We start from the raw sequence: 23,006 nt of genomic DNA, 5'->3' as shown, positions 1-23,006 counted from the left end.
CAAGTTGTGCCTTGATTTTCTATATTATATTAAATATGAGTAGGTTAGTTGCAATTAGTCCTCTTGTGGTAACCTTTACTAGATGTGATTATGATTTCACAGGTATATTGGAGAAGATTCTGGTGATGTGTCTGTCCTCCAGTACGAGAGAGGAGAAAACAAGCTTTGTCAAATGCCTTATAGCATTCCCGTGCGTGCTTGTCTTGGTATATTTACTATTGAGCAATTTTCTGTCGTACATTAAATACTGGTTGGTTGCTCAGAAACGATGAATAAGATGCTATTTTATCGACCAAATCAGCGTGGGAGTGCCGTTGCTTGCCTTGTTGCTTATTTTCACAAAGCACATTGCCTATTGAGGATCACCATTTCGTTGAATATTGACTCACCAAAAGAATGGTTTATTAGGAAAGTAGGACTTGGACTTACAACAAGCTCTGCAGTTTTGTAATGGCATGTGGCTGGGACTGTAATGACGAAAGGTTCTTTGTCTTCCACTCCATTTATGATACCATTGTACTCCTCTTTCGAGGCTTCCTGCCACTTGGGGATTATCCTTGGCATCCTCATATCTCTTAGGCTCAGCTATATCTTTCATATTGGTCATGTGACTCACATTGAGCCTATGAAGCGCCCTTCGGACCCTTGTACATCTTTTGAGTCCTTCCTCACTAGTTTAGGGTTCATCAATAAGATGGCCTACTTTGATGGTTCATAAAAGTGCTTGGTACGGTCCTTGACTTATGCTCAACCTTACCAGTCTCTGATGAAGGTTCTTTAACAACAGATGGATCAGTCTCTCTTTCTACCACTTGCTCAATGACAGGTAGAACGATGTATCCTGTTGTGAAGTATAATTAATTCCTCCTTCATCAAAGATTATATCTCTGCTAGTGATGATATTGCGTGCTTCAGGATTCCAAATTTTATCGGCCTTGTGATCATCACTAAGCCAACAAGTATACCTTCAATTGATTTATTATCCAGTTTTCTTCTGTTGGTATCAGGGATATGTGCATAAGCCTCTTAGCCAAATGTTCTTAGTGATCTATTCTAGGCTTTACACGAGAAAAGGCCTCTTTAGAAATCTTGTTTAGTACAGGTTTCGTATCACTGTGGTTATGAAGGCATTAGCTGTATTTATTGCTTCAGCCCACAAGTAGTTTAGTATAGTGCAGGCTTTCAGCATTTTCCTGGTTTTCTCAGCTAGAGTACAGTGCATGCGCTCAGCAACACGATTTTGTTGGAGAGTGTGAGAGGTAGAGTGTCGTCTTTCCCTTTGCAAAATTCAAAAAGTTTAGTCCCCTTCCTTTTAAAAAATTCGCTAAGTTTTGGCTTATATTCTCCCTGGCCTTTACAAGCCTGCCAGTTTGATTTTCCACTGTGGCAAGGAATTCCTTAAAGTAGTAAAGGGTTTCATACTTCTGCTTCTTTAGGAAGTACACCCATGTCTTCCTAGAATAGTTGTCTATAATTGCGAAGAAGTAAACCTTACCCCCTACTAATTTGGCATTCAGAGGACCACATAGATCAGAATATATCAACTGGAGGTTATCTTTCTTTCTTGAATCCTTCTTTGGGAGCGTTTCACGATTGTGCTTTCCCATAGTACATCCTTTGACGTGGATGAGGCAAGCCATTCACAAAACCTTTCCTGTTCATTAGGATTAGGTTTTGCATGTTCAAATGGCGGTAGGTCTCAATGGCGAGGATCAAGTGGGTAAAAGAGGGTCCATACAATTGGCAACGTATATTGTCTAGAGGATCGGCCAATCAATGAACCGGGGTGTGAAAATGTCACATGCACCCCTGCACTAGGGTGCATTGCGACACACTAAACTCATCATCAAGTGCAGCATTATTTTTCAAATCAGGATATTCTGTTGTATGCTATTGCCCCATTGTGAGCCGTAGTCAAGGGACGAGTCAGGAATGAGCTACGTGGGTCCATTTCCAGCCCGCAGGGTCAATTCAAATCAGGTGTAAGTGTAGGTTGTATGCAGGCCAAATGCCCTGGGCTGTCCAAAACCTAGCCGGACCATGTTAGCCCAAGGCTTACCAGGGCGGCTGGTCAGTTGACCAGGTTGGTCAACCAGCTCACGTAGTCCGGTGGTTCCAAGCCTATAAAAGAGGCCTCTGCGCCCCCCCCCCCCCTTTTTTTGGCATTCAGCATCATTTTCAGCTCGTGAATTTGTGTCATCAGCTTCAGTCCCCGTTGCCTATAGTTCGCGGCTCCTTTCAGCCAGCATATCACAGCGTCAACATGGAGATCAGGGCGTCTTCTCCTCAGTAGTCATCCGGCTGTTAGAATTATAGATATAATTCAGCAGTGACCAATGTAATATAATAAGCTAGTTAGGGGCACTTTTCCCTCTTTAAGAGGTTTTCCCCCCTAACCGCAGTTAGTTCACTAACTATGGTTAGTGACTACTAAGGTTTTGTCACTAGGACACAACCTTATCTCTCACTCATTGAGTTGTACTCTTACACACTCTTCTATTGCAACTCAGCTTTCAGCTTCCAAGCTTCCAGCTCTCACTTTCTCTTGCTCTCACTCACTCACCATTCTCTCACATTTGGTATCAGAGCATTAGATCCAGCTCCCTACGACCTCCCCGTTGAGCTCCAGGTGCAACTCACCTTCGCTGCTTCACTTCATCCGTACAGTCCGTACGACTGTATGAAATCTTGCCGTACCAACAGACCGTACCTGTCGTACCTATTTGCCGTACCGTACCGTACCTGCTCGTCCGTGCACCGTGTACCAGACTTGCTCGCCCTACATCGCGATTGTACCGTACCAGCCGTACAGTCCCGTACCAGTCGTACAAGTTGTATAGCTCATCGCCGTACAGCTTTGCACCGTACAGATCTGTGCCACGTTTGCAGGCAGGCGTCGTCGTTCGTACTCCGTACGTCGTCCGTACAGCTCCTGTCGTCTGTACTCCGTACATTCGTACGATCATCCGTACAACGTACGAATTCCATACAGGACTGTACACTGACAGTTCTGTACTGTCAGCTCACTGCCCATACACTTCTGTTGCAGGCCTTCTGTGCAGAGTTTTATTTCTGCAGTCTTTGTTTGCAGATAGCCATTGTTTGGCTCAGTTTTCTGGAAGAATTGGGGCATTTTGTTTGTTGCAGACATTGCAATCATTGTGTAGTTTCGGAGCTACACTTGGAGCAAAAATTGCAGATTTGGTCTGAAATTTGGGGCTTTCTGCTGAGGTTGCAAAATTTGGGGCTTTCAATATTTCTGCCCCTTTCTGGTTGCAATTTCAAGCTCGAAATTTGGGGCTTTCAGTTCCGCAGTACAATTTCTTGAAGAAATTTGGGGGTTTTGTGATTACACTGCAATTATGGAGTAAAATTTGGGGCTTTTGCAGACAGAGCGCAATTCTTGCAACATTTGGGGCTTTTGATCAATTTGCCCCTTTCCAGTTGCAATTTTAGGCCTATTTTAGGGCTTTTGTGTTGGGAGAGCAATTTTTGGAGTATTCAATTCATACTGCCTTTCTTGGAGTGTTTTGCAGCACTTTTGGCAGATTCTGAAGAGTTTTTGATGCTTGGACAGATTTCTGATAGTGCAAGTACAGAAATTTGAGTTGCATTTACAGCCCTTGCTTGGCTTTGTTTTTTTTTTGGGAGTTGTGCATTTCATTCCCAGTAAGGGAATTCGGTTTTGTATCTGCTTTAATCTCTTTCTCAGATATGGCCCATCAAAATCAGAATGACTTCCAGTTTGGTGGTCTTTCACAGGAAGACAAGTTGGATGGTACCAACTACTCCCTCTGGAGTTTCATGGTACGCAATATTCTGATTTCTCGCAATTTATGGGATTATGTCAATGGGGATGAGATCCGACCAGCAGATATTGCACCTGCTACTCCTCCCCAGCAAGGAGGTGGAAGAGGTTGTGCACAGGGTGCAGCTGCGGGACAAGTTGGTGGTGCAGCTACAGCCACTACTCCAGAGCAGAAGAGATGGGATTCAAGGGATGCCTTAGCTTTGTCATGCATCTCTCTTTCAGTGAAAAGATTTATCATTCCGCATATCCGGTCATGTAAGACCTCCAGGGCAGCGTGGGATATTTTGGAAAGCATGTATGCAGCTCGGAATGATGCAAGGGTATCTTTTTGAAAAGAGAGCTGAGTAATACACATATGGAAGAGGGTGACTCCATGTCAGTTCACCTCACAAAGCTACAGGATCTCAGAGAGCAATTGTTAAATATAGATGAAATTATTCCTGATTCAGAGATGATTACAACCACTCTGAATTCTCTTCGTGAGTCTTATCTCAGCTTTCATACCTCGCTGAACTTATCATTGAGGGGGGGTGCAAATCCTCTCACTTTTCATGAGTTGATAGGACTTCTGCCTCAAGAAGAGCAGACCAGGAAAAATTTGGCTTCACGTGCAGGTGAACAAGCCATGCTCTCAAAATTTAAATAAAAAACAAAGGGACAGGCAAAGACATCAGTAAAAGCCATGCTCTCACTTCCAGTGGGTCAGGATAGCCTTCCCAAAAGGCTAAAAATGATGCAAGTAAGCCCAAGAAGAAGGGTTTTTTTCATTACTGCAAAAAGCCAGGTCATCACATAGCAGAATGCAGGAAAAGGCTTTCAAAAGAAAAGAAAAACAGCTCAGGTATGGCTGTTTCAGATTCAGCTCCTCATGCATTTGATAGTGGGGATGCTGCAGCCAACTTTGTTGGACAGGATTATGCCTTTTTATCTTGCATTTCAGATTCTAGGTCGGCTGTTCCAGATGCTCGGGATAGTACAGCCAGTTGCAGTGATGATACATATGCATTTTTGACTTGCAGTTATGACTCTTCTACAGATGCATCTGCTTTCAGTGTCAATGAAACACTGAACACTTGGTATTTTGACAGCGGTGCATCCAAGCACATCACTTCTAGGAAGTGTCTTTTTACTTCCTTGCATCCACCTCCCGTTGGTAAGAAAGTCACTTGTGCCAACAACTCATCATATTCAGTACGTGGCACAGGAGATGTTGAGCTCACTGCCATTGATGGCTCAATTTTCAGACTTCGAGATGTCTTATATGTGCCTGGCATAACCAAAAATCTCCTTTCAGTGTCCACTCTTAGCAGAGGTGGATTTCAGGTCATCTTTGAGGATGACAAATGTGCTGTCCGAGACAGGGAAGATGACTATGCCTTAAGGTTATCTGGGACTCTGCTGCGTGGGCTTTTTCACCTTGATATTTTTGAGAAAAGAGCAGCCCATGCTCTTGCAGTTTCTACCCCTACAGCTGCCATGCAGAATGCAGAATTATGGCATGCCAGATATGGCCACATGCATTACAACAGCTTGATGACACTTTAGAAGTATTCCATGGTTGATGCATTGCCACCTCTTGAGATACCTCCTCCACATGCCTGTGAAGGGTGCATTTTAGGCAAGATGCATAGATTCCCCTTCAAGAAGGATGGTTCAGTTAAAGCTGTCCGCAAATTACAGCTTATACACAGTGATGTCTGCGGTCCCATGAGGACTCCATCGTTGGGTGGTCATCTCTACTTCGTTACATTTATTGATGATTACTCCAATTTTACTTGGGTTTATGGGCTGAAACAGAAATCTGAAGTGTTCACGGTGTTTAAACACTTTTCAGCCATGGTTGAAAATGAAACCGGACTCAAGATACAGACATTGCGCACAGATAGAGGTGGGGAATACTTGTCTGCAGAATTTGATGCTTTTCTCAAAGGCAAGGGTATTGTGCATCAGCTCACAGTCAGGCTGACCCCTCAGCAAAATGGCAAAGCTGAGAGGAAAAATAGAACCCTCATGGAGATGGACAGATGTATGCTGAAAAGCAAACACATGCCTCACAAATTCTGGCTAGAGGTTTTGATGTGTGCCAATTACATTTTGAATCGGGCTTCCACTAAGGCTTTAAAAACAAAAACTCCTTATGAGGTCTGGAATGACAGGAAGCCTTCAGTGGATCACTTCCGAGTCTTTGGATGCCTTGCTTATGCTCATGTGCCAGTTGAATTTAGGCACAAATTGTCTGATAAAGCCATCAAATGCATATTTGTTGGATACAGTGCAGAAAGCAAGGGGTACCGTCTCTACAATCCTGCTACACGCAAGATCATAGTAGGTAGAGATGTGATATTTTCTGAAAATTCAGCTCACACTCAGGCTGAGTTTCAAATGCCTTCGTCTTCAGAGGATGTCTTTGAGGGGTTGCTACCCATTGCCTTGGGTTCCCCTGCTGATTTTTCTGATGCAAATCAGAATTTACAGCAACCTCTAGATGCTTCAGTTCCGCCACAGGATGTCTTGCCCCCTCCACAGGCAGTGGAACAGGTGGTACAGCAAGAAATTGCAGACATACATGCAGCAAAAACAGTCCCAAACTGGCTGTTACAGACTCTCAAGGAGAGTAAAATTGATGCTCCGTTATTTGGCAGGACTCGCAGTGTAGCAAGGCACCTGGAAGGTGCTAATTCAGTGGAATTAGCATATGCAGGTACTCTTCTTGATGAGGAGGAGCCTGCCACATTCGAAGAGGCAAAGGATAATGTGCATTGGATGAATGCCATGCACGATGTGTTGCAGTCCATTGCAAAAAATCAGACTTGGGATGTTGTAGACTTGCCACCGGGTAAACATGCCATTGGCACACGATGGGTTTTCAAGGTCAAACGGAAGCCAGATGGCTCCATTGACAGATATAAGGCAAGGCTGGTTGCTAAAAGCTATGCTTAGAAAAAGGGCATAGATTATGAGGAGACATTCGCTCCTACATCCCGGATGACACCATCAGATCAGTTATTGCAATGGCTGCACATTTTGAGTGGAATGTTCATCAGTTGGACATAAAAACAGCCTTCTTAAATGGAGACTTGCTGGAAGAGGTGTATATCAGACAACCTCCGGGCTTTGAAATTACAGCAAATGCACTTCAAGTATGCAAGCTCAACAAAGCTTTATACGGGCTAAAACAGGCCCCTCGTGCATGGTATGCCAAGATCCATGTCTTTTTGACAAGCAAGGGGCTGCACAATAGTCCTACTGAGAGCACCCTCTACATCAAGATGGATGGGGGGAAATTTTAGTCATCCTTCTTTATGTCGATGACTTACTGCTCACAAGGTCCAATGAAGACAAAATTGCAGATTTCAAAGCTGATTTGCAGACCAACTTTGACATGTCAGATTTGGGGCTGCTTCACTTTTATTTGGGGATCCAGTTCTCTCATGAGAGACGTGGCACTATTATGTCTCAGTCCAGGTATGTTCAGAAACTCTTGGACAGATTTAACATGCATGAGTGTAAGCCCATAGCCACTCCCATGGAGCCGGGGCTGAAACTCACAAGCATGATGCAGGAGAATCAGTTGATGCCACACTTTACAGTCAAGCTGTTGGATGCCTCATATATCTCTGCAATACTAGACCTGATATTCAGTTTGCAGAATCTCAGGTGAGCAGGTACATGCACAGCCCAAAAACTATGCATTGGCAGGCAGTGAAGCGCATCTTCCGTTATTTGCAGGGCACGAAGTCTTTTGGCTTGCTATTTCCCAGGGGGGGTGACTTGCAGATGCATGCCTACAGTGATTCAGATTGGGCTGGTGATTATGATACTAGGCAGTCCACGAGTGGCAATTGTTTCTTTTTGGGTAAATCTTGCATTTCTTGGCTGAGTAAGAAACAATCTACAGTGGCTACCTCATCATGTGAAGCTGAGTACAGGGCAGCTTTCACAGCAACAGTTGAATGTGTCTGGCTGCGACGTTTATTTGCTGATCTTCATCTGTCTTTGGAGGGTCCTTCTCCAATTCTCACTGATAGTTAGAGTGCCATTGCGGTGGCAAAGAATCCAGTGTTTCATGCTTGCACGAAGCACATTGAGGTTCACTATCACTACGTCAGAGAGAAGTTGCATGCAAGAGAGATCAGTATGATCTTTGTGTCCACACATGACAACGTTGCAGATATTTTCACCAAAGCACTACCACGTGAAAAGTTTGAGGCATTTCGCAGTGCCCTGAACTTATATCCGTTTGGTGATTGATCAGCCTTGTACATGACATTGGCACTGCAGGGGAGTGTTAGAATTATAGATATAATTCAGCAGTGACCAATGTAATATAATAAGCTAGCTAGGGGCACTTTTCCCTCTTTAAGAGGTTTTTCCCCCTAACCGCAGTTAGTTCACTAACTATGGTTAGTGACTACTAAGGTTTTGTCACTAGGACAAAACCTTCTCTCTCACTCATTGAGTTGTACTCTTACACACTCTTCTATTGCAACTCAGCTTTCAGCTTCCAAGCTTCCAGCTCTCACTTTCTCTTGCTCTCACTCACTCACCATTCTGTCACACCGGCCTCAATAGTAGCCTGCATGATACACATTTGTATCCATTTTGCAGTCATGTATAGTTAGTCATTTAGGCATTTTCGCTAACATTTGTAAATCGTAAATAAAGCATGTGTACAGTGGAGATCTCATGTGTCCTTGGTGTTTGAGTTCTCTATTTTAATACATCTATGTACACACAGATAGTCTCGCATGTCACATTGGATTCAGAAGCATGGCATGACAGTAAGTCCCCGCATGCTACATTGGTATCAGAGCACACCATGATTTCTTTGGATCTGAGAAAGGTTCGAGGGAGTCCTGGCAGGTACAATGAGACTTGAGCATTCTTCATGGACCTCGAGCCTGCAACCGTCATAGCAATGGCCCATGGGGATGCAGTTAGCAAAGGATGGAGCATGGGTGGAATATTTTTGAAATTTGTATCTTGTTCCTATCGCGGACTACGGTGGTAGCACCGTACTCTATTATCCTGTCCCCCTCTTCCTTCATTGCACATCGGGTCAGCTCCTATCTTCACCCTGTGCATTTACACCTTGCGGCTTCTTCTCTCTGGTAGACATTGTTGCAACAAGAGTTGATGGGTCTAGCAGTCTTCCACCATGGGTCCATCCAGCATTGTTGCATTGTCACCATGCCTATGTAGGTCTTCACTTGCTTGTTGTCTTCTGCCGTCTCATGCTTTTCTTTGTAAGTTTGCCCCTTTTGCTTGTTGGCTGACCATAGTTCTTGCCTTTGTTGGAGTTGACTGAGATAAGAGAGATTCACCCTTCTTCCTTTGCAAATTGCAGAGGGATTCAAATCTGAGCTGACTTAAAATTTCTTCCGTGCTCTCTAGCAGAGACTTTTCTCTCTCTGAGGCTTAGAAAGGATCCTCTAGGAATCTAGTACTCAAGCTCAGAATTGTTTGTGTGCATCCTTGGAAGAGGACTGCCCTCTAGGGGTACTCACAAGTCTTCCAAGGATTGCTTCGATACCTTGAAAGAAAACAGGAAACAGGAGGCAAGTTAGATTGCAGTGCCCTCCATAGCTGCACAAGGGAATTGATCACACGTGCGCGTACCCACACACACATGAATTGATGCAAATTGAAATGCCAATACTAGCTCGAATGAAAGGATACAAGTGAATGATTTCACACGTTTTGTGGCCATGTTTTTGGGGGCCCTATGGAGTTGGCGATTGAACATGGGATGCATTTTTAATGAAATTATTCAACATCTCATAGAGCAATTGCAGATTGCATGTAAAATGTGGGGACGGTACTACCCAAGGTGCAATGGTTGGCTACCCATTGAAGATTCTGTTGGCCTAATAATGAAGATCGGTGGCCCGCACTTGCCATTATAAGCAAAATACACATGGCCACCCTTACCCATAGATGTACGTGGGCATTTATTTTGTGAGAAGTAATCTATTCCATTCAAAACAAATTAAACTAGAGGTGGGAGAGTGTGAACTGTCCCTGGCCTCTACAATATGAATAAACAAACATGGGGGTGGTCTGTAATGCCACATCATCCCAAGTGGAGTAACATGAAAAAGCATGGAACAATCCCAGGTCCTCATGAACGCTATCAATCTCTCTGGAGTAGCTGAAAAGATCCCAATGCATCTCTCCCACTGATTCTGGATAGTAAAAATGAGATCAGTCCAAGTGAAGCCGGTATATCAGCAGCAGTGGATATGTGTCCACCTATGACCTGAGCACATCTTGAACACCATATCCACCAGAAAGTAATGCTGGAACTCGCTTCCCCAGCTGAGCCGCTCATGAAGATGCAGTGGGTCCTTAGCTGGGATGGGGAGTAAGAATAAATCCTAAGGCTCCATGGTGCACAGATTTGTAGGGCCACATCTATAACGCCGCTACGTGAAGAAGGCATAACTCATATTGAGCTAAGGCACTAAACCCTTTGCCCCCAAAAAAGTACTCCTCGCATTAGAGTGAAGGACTCAGAGGTAATGTATGAGATCTGAAAACTCCTTCTGAAACCACCTTGGCAATATGGCAACTCCATAAATAGTGCTTGTAGCAACTCCATAAACAGTGCTGGCTAGATTCCTATGCAAGTTGGCATCTCATAGATAACGAGGGTCTGCCCATTTGCTGAAGCCAAGTGCCAATACCTTGATGAATAGTTAGCCAAGGGAGTATGAGACTTTCTTGGCCCTATTGGTCCCAGACAAAAAACTTGACAGACGATGCTCTAAAATCCCATGTCCCTGCGAGCATTGAACATATGTGGGTATGATGGGTGGCTCTCTGCTGAATCCTCTATCCAATCCTTGTGAAATACTGAAAGAATGGGGCAAGGGAATCTAGAGCAGTGGAAGTTGGCCAAGACCACTCCCATGGTTCTGAGTCCAACTCAGCAAGAGGACTCCCCTAGAAAATCAAAAGCCTCACATGGGCTCAGTTGCAACTGTGATATGGACAGATCGAAGACAACATGAGTCTGTAAGAGGATTCTGAGGTAAAGTATGAGGAAAGTGCTGGTCCTCCTCTCACTCTGAGCGTGTTTCAGGGAGCAGGGCACATGTGTAGGGGTGAGAATCAATAAGCGTCTCTCTCCAAGCCTGTGGAATGGTTCTCATGATTTGAAGTCTAATACCAACAACCTGGAGAAGCATTCCATATATGTGAGTGGTGATCTCCCGACCTCCACTATACTAGTCACCAATACTAGACAACTCCTAAGAGTGCCATCGTGTCAATTTGGATCTTTAAAAGGCTCACTGCCAAGGGTTATACCCTGTACCGTAAGGGTTATGAAAAAGTGGCTGCATGGCTAACTCCTCCTTGGTCGATGGGACTACTCGGATGAGAGCTAGATGGAAATGATCCCGAATTTGGACAAGTCTCCTCACCACCGTTGAAGCAGTGGGCTGACAATGATGGTCCATCAAGAAAACCCAGCTGACACTCCCTGACCACTACCTGCCCATCTGCTCGTGGTGTGCACTCAAGAGTACCATGAAGCAAGAACTGCTTCAATGGCTTGTCCCCTGGGTTCAAGCCTCTAACATGAAGCTTAACCTGCCCTGAAGCTCTGGATCAAGAATCCCATGTTCACCTATGATGAAGGAAAAGTGATATACTCTGGGTCTGGTATCCACTGAGCCATCGCCTCCACTCCACAAGAATTTTTGAGCAGCCTTTTTACTTGCTTAATGCTATGTGCATGGAAGCACACCAACAAGAGGCTACATACCACATGGTAATTAGAAGTGGCTAGTTGAGCACTAGTGCTTTAATAGTCAAGGAAAGTCCTGGCTGCTTGACTAACTCCTGCCTAGTGGATGGGACTACTCGGATGATAGCCAGATGGAAATGATCACAAATTTGGACAAGTCTCCTCACATTGGAGAAGTGGGTTGACAATGATGGTCTGTCAAGAAAACCTAGCTAACACTCCCTGACCACTGCCTAGCTGCTCTTGGGGTGCGCTCAAGAATACCATTAAGCAAGAATTGCTTTTACGGTTGGCCCCCTAGGGTTAAGCCTTTAACAAGAAGCTTGCCTTGCTCTAAAGCTTTGGATCATGAATCCTTAGTTCACTCTACGACGAGGGAAAAGTGATAGCCTTTTCACTTGCCTAATGCTATGTGCATGGAAGCACCAACGAGAGGCCACACACCACATGGTAGCGGGAAGTACTTGGTTGAGTTCCAATGCTCTAATAGCCAATGAAAGTCTAGCGGTGCTCCAGTATATACTAGCTTCATTCGTATACTCTCCAACACACGTGCAAACTGTTGAGCCGGAGACACATAAACCCTAGCGCAAAAAGGAAAACATACAAAACAAGGGGGCATTTCTGTCTAACTGATTTGGTAGCTGGAATGCAGGCTTTACTGGCTGATTGTGAGTATAAGGAGGGTGCCCATGAGATCCATCTGTCATTGAGACCGAAACCAAGTCTTGCTGCAGCACATGCATCTAGGGGGAGGTTGAGCGACGACTAGAGAGGGGCCAGCATATGCGTTTAGAGAGAGTGTGAGTGCATCTAGAAAGAGGGTGAGGGTCTATAGAGAGATTGAGTTACGACTTGAAGAGAGGTAGAGTGGTGGAGGTAGAGTGGTGAAAGCTAAAAATTTGCCTCTCCCTCTTGCAAGCATTTTCGACATAGTGTGTGTGACGTAGCGAACCAACGAGTTGAGAGAAAGAAAAACAGAGTGAGAGGAAATTCTCTGCATAGGGAGAAAGCGAGTCTGCAAGTCTTTGCCTTGCTAACTTCCCATCGAGCAGTTTAAACCTTCTCCATGGAGATGCACACCGGTGTGTAATTTTTCGATTTGGTAATGATTAGGTTTGTTTTTTTTGGTTAGCCCTGCTCAGGGGTTAAATAGCTAAGGGGGGAGCTACGATATACTTCAGGCCACTATGGAGTGGAAACCCGCCACCTTGACTCCAACAACAAAAAAGAAACTTTCCTACACTGCCATCAGTTCAGCATCGACACCCTCCCCCTTTGCCTTGACCTACCACAGATTTTAGAGCAAGCTTGACCCAATAGAGCAGATTCATTTGTTGCAGCAAAAACTCAGACATGCAAAGCTCCTAATTGCCTCTCTGAAGAGGATAACAAGGGAAAACAGAAAATAATCCAAGAGGTATCGCAGCAATGCAATACAGCAGCACCTGCATCACAGCTTATGACTAAGGTAAAGGAAATAGTTGCCACCCAGCTCACGTCTATGAAGCAAGTATTCACAGCAGCTCTGAATAACAAAATTAATAAATGTAATGTCTATGAGGAGGTAAAAGAGCAAGAAACCAGGGCTGATAATAATCGGGTTATATGCATAGGAGGGCTGCCCGATGGTTGGTCTGTGGGAGATGGAAACACGGAAACAAAGATTTACCATCTCAAGGAGACAATCCCCCAGATTGAGTGGGATTTAGAAGAAAAAGCTTTTGTCTTCCAAAAAGGGGCACGAGCAAGGTAATCTTTCAGGAGAAAATAGCAAGGAGCAAGGTTCTTAAACAAATTAACAAGCTGAGAGGTACGATGATGTGGATTTCAGAGGAGCTCACCCCGACTCAGCTCAAGGCAAGAAATGCAGAATTGACTAAAGGAAGCTCGACACGAAGGAAAGTGGGCTATTTACCGAGATGGGATAGCGCTAATAAGAGACTTCAAATCTAGATCCAAAGATGTCTTATAATGATGTAATGAAGGCACTTCATGATAGGACTAGTACATAGTAGTGTGCTATTGTTACTTCGAGCTGAGATGCCTCGTGCACTCCTCGACTCTCTGACACTCAGAGATGTAATAGCTACTCTTTTTGGTGTGTACTTCGTCTCGTAGGCCTGAGAGGCCTCTTGAAGAGGTTAATATAACAACTCCTTCTTTCTTTATGGCATTTTTGGCCTTCCATAGACGCTAATAAATCGTTTTTTCTTTGTCTCTTTCTCTCATACAGGGGGTCAGCCGGGAAAGAAGCTACTGTGAATGCGCTCTCTTCTGTTGCTGCAACCTTGGAGTTGCTGCTGGTGGCTATGCCTGGAAGCACTACTATGGTGACCTGGCTGAAGGTGGTAGCCACGTGACACTGAGGCTAATGCCAAGGGTCCCACAAGCTAGGTGGGAGGGAGGGTGTTAGGCAGGAGAGAGAGAGAAAGAAAGAAAGGTATATTAACGTCTCCAGAAGCCCTCATGGGACTATGAGAGAAAGCACACAAAAAGGATAAACACAACATCAATTATAGACCAAGGGTCTCTTGGAAGTGCATATACTACTCCCAAAGTATATTATAAATTAGCTAAAGTATACTACGTAAGATAATCGGCCTATATTACATCAGTTTAAGATTGAGAGTCCTTAGGTTTGGATTTAAAGTCTTTGATAAGTGCTTTTCCATCTTTGTAGACAGCCCATTTTCGTTCTTTGCGAGCGTCCTTCACTTTGTTTAATTCTATGGATTTTCATCTTGAGCTGAATTGGGGTGAGCTCCTCTGAGATCCATACCTCGGTACCTCTCAGCTAAGAATCTTGGTTCTTGCCCTCTTGTCATTGAGAACCACTTTAGCTTGTATCCCAATAATGGATATGTCCTTTAAGTCCCACTCACTCTGAGGGGTTGCTGCTATAATATTATCAAAATTTCCCGCCAGGCTCCCTTCATGCCAATCTTCAAGTAGTCCTCCAATACGTAGGCATCGGGCATTAGCAGCCCTTTTTTCCTGCTCTTGTACTTCTCCATATACTTTTCTTTTGTTGATTTTATTGTCCAGTGTTGCTGAGATTTCCTCTTTTATCGACTTGACCTGATCGGTAACCATGTCCTGGACTTTGGTCACCAATTTGGGTGCAGCTGCTGCTTCACTTGTGTAACTGTAGTACTTCCTGTATGATTTCTTTCTTGCCATTGTTCTCCATCTCCTTTACTTTTTTCTGCAACCATGAGTCTGAGCTCCCTTATTTCGTGCTGTAGAAAATATATCTGTTCCTGTGGGTCTGAGCTAATTCTTTGCTTCTAATGCAATGTGTATGGGCTGGGTGTTGCTGCAATATCAGAGTAGGAGGGTTTACTGATAGGGGTAGTGGCAAAGGTCTTCACCTTTGGGAGCTCCATGATGGCTTGTAAATAAGATGGGGGTCCTTTTGCTGTCTCTAACACCCCGAACTGAGCTAGGGGGCTCAGCTCAGCCTGGGGTTGGGATGGGCTGCTGCTGTGCCCCCTCGACCTGACCTATGTGAACTCAGGTTGACGCCCCCCCCCCCTGGGCGACCTAGGTGATTGGACCCTGAATGCGATTGCGAACTGCTGCTGGTGACGATCCACGACTCGAATTGTTGGCGCGAGCTACTGGCGGCTGGCAGCGCAAGAGAGACGGAGGGACGGGAGGGATCGAGGTACGGGAGAGAAAGAAAGAAAGAAAGAAAGTCTATTAACGTCCACTGGAGACCAAAAGGTCTATGGGACAGCAAGAAACCCTCTAGTACATCTGCTTTAGGGAGGGCACATGGCAGCTCCCAAGGAGTGCAAAAAGCAACCCATATTATTTAGAGTACTGAGAGAGAGAGAGAGAGAGAGAGAGAGAGAGAGAGAGAGAGAGAGAGAGAGATTTATTAACGTGTGCAGAAGCCCTCACGGGACTATGAGACAAAAGTACACATCAAGCAATGAAAGCTACTAATCTCCAATGAGAGGAGTGCACAAGGCATCTCCTGGACAGTGCACAAGGCAGCTCTCATAATTATTATAGATCATACCTATATTTTAGTACTATCATAATGTGACCTTTATTACATCAGTTTACGACTGAGAGTCTTTGGACTGAGATTTGAAATCTTGAATGAGTGCTTGTCTTGTCCTTCACAGTAGACCGCCCATTTTTTCGCTTTTTTGGCTTCTTTCACTTTTTTGAGCTCAAAAGATCTTTGCTTGAGCTGAATCAGAGTGAGTTCTTCAGATACCCATATCTTCATGCCCTTCAGCTTATATGTTTGCTGTAAGATCTTGACCTTTGCTACCTTTTCCCTGTTGTTTATTAGTATATGTGTCCCCTCTTGCTAGATATTCCAGATAGCATCTGGATCGCATTCCACTTGTGGAATCTTCTCCTTGAGGTAGTCGACTTTGACTTCTGTGAAATTCCCTGTGACTTGGCAGCCATCTATCCCCCCCACGCGTAGAATCAGCTTGTTAGTTTCTTTGGCTTCCTGCTGTTTCACTTCTCTGTAGAGGTAAGCTTTCTTCACCTTGCTGCTCACATCTTCTGTCATCTCTTGTTTCATGGATTTTAATTGAGTGTTGACAATTTCCTGCAATTTTAGAGACCAGCTTTGGTGTCGGTGGGAAGCTTTACATCGATGCAGCACCTCCTTGATGAATTACATCTTCTGTCATCTCTTGTTTCATGGATTTTAATTGAGTGTTGACAATTTCCTGCAATTTTGGAGACCAGCTTTGGTGTCGGTGGGAAGCTTTACATCGATGCAGCACCTCCTTGATGAATTACATCGATGCAGCACCTCCTTGATGACTCTTGCTTTCATTTCCCTCCAGATCGTGGACTTTCCTTTCAAGAGTTGCAAGCTGAAGCTTGAGCTCTTGGACTTCAAGTTCTAGATAGGACAAACGTTCTTGTGGATCGGAGGGCTTCGTTCACTGATATGTTTTCATGGCTTGGGGAGGGGTTGGGGCAAAACCTGCAACAACTGAACACAAGGGTTTCACGGGGGGGAGTGCCTTGACCTTGGACATCTTGGTTGTCTCCATAACGGTCTGTGCAAGCTGAAAACCCCTCTCCTACTGTAGTAACTGTTGGAGTACTGAAAGGAGAGAGTAGAGTTGACACAAAATCAGAATACTTGCATTACTTGCTTGTAGAATGAAGAAGAGTGAGGTCCTTAAGTAGGCACCTCATACATGCTCACTGACATCACTGATGACTTCAGAGCTCCACAATCATCTCCTCAATCTGCTCCTAGATTCACTCAATCATCCTATGTGGCTTTTCTACCACCTAACTGTGCTTGTGGGCACCTAACTGTGGCTCTAGCACTCACACATAGAAACATAAGGTGTGCCTGAGGCATACACCTTGAGATATCCCAACAAACCCCCCCTCAAGGAAATGCCTCAGGCTATGTCAAGGATACATCTAGTCTCATAGTTTCTCATGCCATCTCATGGTGGTCAAGGATAAATCTATGGCTAGGTTCTCATGCTAGCAAGGGTTCCCTTGGGTGTAAGGTAAACAGAAAGGGATACAAACAGACCTTCCAATGGTTATCTCCCCTACATGTACATGCACACAATGTCTGTAGGAGGTACCATGGAACAAAACCTACACATGGCCTACATCATAAGGTGACCAGAGGTGTTTACAAAACACACAACACACAATAATTTATTTTCATTCATTTTGGAGGACTATCCAGGCTGAGTACCTTGACATAAAAAGAGTGATCTGGAGCATACATAGAGATGATTTAAAATGCATAATCTTCATGGGATGCCTCATCTTGTGGAGGCAAAATATCCATGTCAAGGCAAGGTCTTACCACATGGGCAGTGTCTAGTGCCTTATAAGATGGTACTATGATAGAACAAGTGGATCTGAAAGTCATAACCTTCAAGAGAACAATTATCTTGTCATCTCCATAGTTGTGTAGAGAAGCATATGTGACCTTCATCTTTTTCTTGTTCTTGGAGTCAAATAAAAGTGCCATGAGAGTGTAGATCTCTGTATTTGCTTCCTTTTTTGGCAACCATTGTTTTGGCAATCTTCAATAAGGAAGTCAGGTTGGCATTTTCATCCTTTGTAGCATAACAAGACATTGCTTTATGTTTTGGCTTTTCACATATTTGGCATAAGCAAGCCATGAGAGGCTCTAACCCAAGTATTGGGTAGTGTCTTCTCTCTTACAGGTGAAATATGAGCAATAAAAGGTAATCCTTTCAAAGAATAACAATCTTGAAATGCAAGATGTCTAAGCAAGAAATGACCAAGTAGATGTTAGAAAAATGAGCATAGCAGACTGAAAATAAATCTTGGTCAAACTATCAGTCAAACTTTGACTGTCCAAGGTCAAACTTAGACTTGCATAGTCAAGCTTTCATGGCCAAAGAGGCAACTCAGAAATCTGCTCCAAATCGTTATGCAAAGATCAGAATTCAGAGGGCTTTTGTACTGAAGAGAAAGGTAAATAGGTAGAGCTTCTCCCTCAGGAAGGAATTGCGCAGAAAACGGCCACGTCGCCCAGCATTGCAGAGGATATTTGGACTGGTTTTTCGTCGAAATCCGCCCGAATACTGCTCCAAAAGAGCTCAAACTTGATGAGCAGGGAGGTCGTGCTGTCGCCCAGCTCCCTCTGAGAGGAAATCGACAATGTGGCTCTCTACAATGAGAACCAAGAAAAAGATCGTCGCGGCTTCCTGAGATAATGCCGCCCAGAAGATGGCGAGATACGACGTGTAGCTTGTTCTGCAGGTTCGCCCTGCCCTTGGGAAGACTCTCCTGAAGGATGAGATGCTGAGAATGCAGGTTTGAAGAGAACTTGCACTTCCAAAATCGACTTTGGAAGGGAAGATGGAAGATGAAGGTGAAGAAGAAGATGATGATGTGGCACCTAACTAGGGCTCAAGGAGGATCAAATGGCTCTGATACCATGTTGGAGTACTGAAAGGAGAGAGTAGAGTTGACACAAAATCAGAATACTTGCATTACTTGCTTGTAGAATGAAGAAGAGTGAGGTCCTTAAGTAGGCACCTCATACATGCTCACTGACATCACTGATGACTTCAGAGCTCCACAATCATCTCCTCAATCTGCTCCTAGATTCACTCAATCATCCTATGTGGCTTTTCCACCACCTAACTGTGCTTGTGGGCACCTAACTGTGCCTCTAGCACTCACACATAGAAACATAAGGTGTGCCTGAGGCATACACCTTGAGATATCCCAACAGTAACTGGGGGGTTTCAGCCAACCTGGAGCCCAGCCCCCCCCCCCCCCCCTGGAGACTCATTTTCTGCTACTACTGTTGTGTGTGACCCTTTGTGTAGGAGGCACGGGCTGCTGGAGCCGCTGGTGCTGTCCTGTGCTAGTCTTGATGCTGCCCATGATTAGCCGATGCTCGAGTGAGGAAGGCCCGCGGCTTGAAAAGGAAGGCCTGCAACTTGAAATGGAGGGTTATGGGCTGAGCTGAGAGCTAAGCTAGGTGGCGAGTTGAGCGACGGGGTGAAAAACATAATAGTCTGAAAAACATAACCAGCCATACATCAGTTTAAGACTGAGAGTCTTTCGGTTTGGATTTAAATTCTTTAATGATTGCTATGCCTTCCTGATATACTGCCCATTTTCTGTCCTGCCTAGCAGCCTTGACCTTGGCTAATTCCTTCGCCTTATTCTTCAATTGAGCTCCTCAGCTATCCATACCTTGGTCCGTGATAACTTGTAGGATTGTCAGAGAAGCTTGACATGTAGATCTAGTTAGTTAAGCATAATAATAGCATGGCCTTTTGAGTGTAGGATACGGGTTTCTCTAGCTTCATCTTAATCATCAAGGTCCTCGTCCTTGTCCTTTGTCCAATCAATACTAGGACTACAAGGGGCAACGGAGGCAGGAGGCTGAAGGCAAGGAATAAGGAGCGACAACAGGGAGATAGTGAGAGAGAATGGCTCCCTTGCTTAAGTTTTTCCAAGCTCGCTTTTTTGTGGTTCTTGTAGGAATATTACAATGGTATGGTTATGCTGGTTAGACTTAGCTCGCTTGCCATCGACCTGCACCTATACCCCTCCATTGCCGTCGACTTGCACCTACAGAGAAGGGGCGACGGAGGTAGGAGGCTGAAGGCAAGGAATAAGGAGCGACAAGAGGGAGATAGTGAGAGAGAGGAGGTTCCTTGCTTAAGTTTTTCCAAGCTCGCTTTTTTGTGGTTCTTGTAGGAATATTACAATGGTATGGACCATGGTTATGCAGGTTAGACTTAGCTTAATTATTCTAGCTATTTTGTTTTCTCATATCTGGGTTTAATATATAACCAAGGTGTTATACTTTCATTGTGGAACTATTCAATGGAGCTTTCTATGTTGGTTAAACTCCCGTGTCTTTGTCCACTTTGCGCCCTTCCATAGTTCCAACATTTGCTATTAGACCCTTTGCCCAATCACTTGAGTCTTGCCCCACCTCATCTCCATTGTGTTGGCACTCGATGCAAGCTTTAATGTGCATGCTTATGTGTGTAGGAATTGTGTGACTAAAGGTCCAAAATGTGCATTTAATGTGCCTTGGGGGGATATTTGCATTTTTTTTTGGGGAGAGTGGTAAAAAAAACGGGGCATATATCAAAGAAGCATGCATGCACGTGGCTACGTGAGGATGACGGAGAAGCTTCTCAAGGCAAGGTGGCGGCTAGGAGCTGGGAAACGTGGTGGTTACTGGGTGATGGTGGCTTCTGGGAGGAGCAGGGGAGGCGACTCGATTGCAAGCGTGGGGGAACTCTTTTGTGTGGGAGAGAAGCGTCGTCACTACTGGGCTCTGGATGATAGAGAAGGAGAGGCCTTTGGCTGGGGGTACGCAAGAGTGTGGTAATTCTCAAAGGAGTTTGGTGAAGGCGGGCGCAACAGTGAGCTTGGGATGGTGGGGGCGGCTGCGTGGAGAGAGATGGCATGAAGCTCACAGACTGGGAGCTTCAGGACTTGGCTCGGGGATCTCTACAAGGAAGCTGGAGAGTCGTGGAGGAGGCTGCTGGTCAGAGGTATTGCTGATGGTGTGAAGGATTCATGATGAGGTGAAGCTATGAAGTGGCCGGTGTGGAGGACTTCCTGGTCTTGGGTGGTGGGATCGTGATTGCAGAATCTTGGAGTAGATGGGCTCTAGATTCTCTGTGAGAGTAGAGAATTTTGTGTAGCGCAGGAGCATATATTAGCAGGGAATGTAGCTGCAATGTTTGAACACGTGAAGGTGACGATGAACGGGGTGTGATGATCTGAAAAAAGCATAGGGCTGATGGACGATTAGCTGGGCGGAGAGCTAATGGGCTGATCGATATGAAGTGCGAGTCGCTTATTTTTTGGGCTGTGGGTTTGTTAGCTTTAATCACGCACAAGTGTGCGGGCAGTGTGGGGGAGCTTAGCTGGAACAAAAGATAGGTTGGGAGTTGTCGCTGCTGGTGGAAGCACTCGTAATGTGGCTGCTGACAATTCTGAGTATGACGTACAGCTTGTGTGCAGATGCAATAGTGACTGAACGGAAGTCATGATAGGGACTTTGATCGTTGAGGTTCCATGAATGTATAGGTGTAGGGGATGACTCGATGGATGAGCATTCTTGGGGGTTCTTTGTGCATGAGGATTCCGTACGAGAAGCATAAGTACGAGCTGTTTTACTTATACAAGTTGCTGGAAGGAGGTGTTGTAGATACATCATGTGTGGTTGATCTGTCGTACAAAGAACGACTGTGTGTATGAACAACTCTTGTTTGACACAGAGCTACAACAAGTCAAAGCCTTCTTTCCCCTCTTTCAAAGAGTTTGTGTGTTCATGTGTGTGTTCTAGTCAGATTGTGTGGGAGATTGACTTGTTATTTGTGTGCTCTAGATATTTGCTTTGGAACCTGGTTCATAAGCTCATCATCTACGAGCCCACATTGCAGCTGATCCCTATGAAGTCTCAGCTATCTGACGTGGTGAAGTACATAATTCCTGGTTGTCTTTCCTTTTTTTCCTTATCATCTTTTTGGCGATCCTGCCGGGGACATGAGGAGTTTTGAATTGAGATTGGGTACTCAAGACAAAACGGCCCAGAAGATTGGCTGGGGAATGTTGCTTGAATTTCTGTGTGGTTAGGGATTGAAAATATGAAGACAAAGCCTCGCATGAGAGTGATTCATTGTGAGTTATGTGGGGAGTGTGGACACAGGAGAGATAGATGCCTTGATGTTGAACTTCGGGTGATACGTCTCCGTGCTAAGGTTCAAAAGGCTTTGAAAGTGATTGGTCTTAGGAAGAAGAATGCCAGTCAGATGCAGGGTAAGTTTTCTTTAGTAGAGTAATTATTTGTGTTTTCTTCCTACAAGAGGTTGGGTGGTATTTTTGGTTGGGAGTGTGTTTGAGATAAGTTAGTCAAGAGGAGAGATGGCTCATGAATTTCCTCGATTTCACGGGTTGCCCAATGAAGACCCAGAGAGAATACTCCATAAGTCCTTCTTCAGATTCTATCCTTTTGTCTGTCGGGAGAAGCGAGAACTTGGCTACAGACTTTCTCTGCAAGGATGCGTGATGATCAGGGTGCTCACAGAAACCCGACTTATCCAGAGGTGAGGACAGCTTTCCTGGACAGGTTTATGTGTGTTAGAGATCCTGATGGCATTTGGAGAGAGCTATGTTTATTGCAGCAACAGCCGACTCAGTTAGTGGATGAGTATGTCGGTAAGTTCACTGTGTTGTGGAATAAATGGCAGGTGGTCTTATTACTTGAAGTTCCTCCCAGAGTCATAAAAAAGGATAGGTTGGTTGCTGGTCTGAAGCCGGAGATTAGGATAAAGATTGAATGTAAAGAGCTGGTCACTTATGAGGATGCTCTCAGGGTAGCAAAAGAGAAGGAGAGGAAGTAGATAAGATTGTCACAAATGATGCAAGAGATGCCAATGGTTCAGCATGTGCCTGAAATTTTCTCTTATGTGAAGCCAGAAATACAGAAGCTTGAAGTCAGGAAGGAGGAGAATATAAAAGAAGAAATTCATAAAATGTCGAAGCTTATGAAGAGTTTGAGTTTGAATTTGATGAATGGTAGGGGAAGAGGTAGATCATCGGGTGGTTATGGCAGAGGCAGCATGCCTTCTTCAAATAATTCAGGCCCATGGTAGGCAGGACGAGGTCAAGGGTCATTTGCACCTTGTGTCTAGTGCTTTAATTGTGGAGAGTGGGGACATTACAGCACGCACTGTGATAAGCCTCCTCGTGCTGGAGGTGATGTTTATCCATTACCAACAGGGTTAAATAATAGGGTGAATGATTATAGTGTAGAAGTAAAAGATGTGGGTCAGCCTAGTACCTCTGGAAGTTGGAGGAAGTTAAAGATGTCATGCCATTAGGGAAGAGAGATAGAGACGAGGAGGTTGGTCCAAGTGCAAAGAAGGGGAAGCAGTCTGAGGAGATGATGACCTACCAAAA

The 23,006-nt window shown here is 44.7% G+C and overlaps 1 protein-coding gene across 6 annotated transcripts in view; it reads left to right on the top strand.

The window, feature by feature from the left end:
* LOC147886971 (transducin family protein / WD-40 repeat family protein) overlaps positions 1–23,006 on the top strand; it is a 158,415-nt gene that overhangs the window by 28,196 nt on the left and 107,213 nt on the right. For all 6 annotated transcript variants that reach the window (XR_015543215.1, XR_015543216.1, XM_087394397.1 and 3 more), the window contains exon 6: positions 103–206. Coding sequence is in view for 4 of the 6 variants with exons in the window: in XM_087394397.1 (XP_087250523.1) it covers positions 103–206 (104 nt within the window). In the remaining 2 variants the exon portion in view is untranslated. The remainder of the gene's footprint in view (positions 1–102; positions 207–23,006) is intronic.

The sequence above is a fragment of the Dipteris shenzhenensis genome, chromosome 23, assembly GCF_047967505.1.
Source record: "Dipteris shenzhenensis isolate YYH24624 ecotype China chromosome 23, Dip_SZ_1.0, whole genome shotgun sequence".
Lineage (NCBI taxonomy): Eukaryota > Viridiplantae > Streptophyta > Polypodiopsida > Gleicheniales > Dipteridaceae > Dipteris > Dipteris shenzhenensis.
Note: the sequence above shows the minus strand (reverse complement) of the source record. Positions and strands in the feature narration are given on the sequence as shown.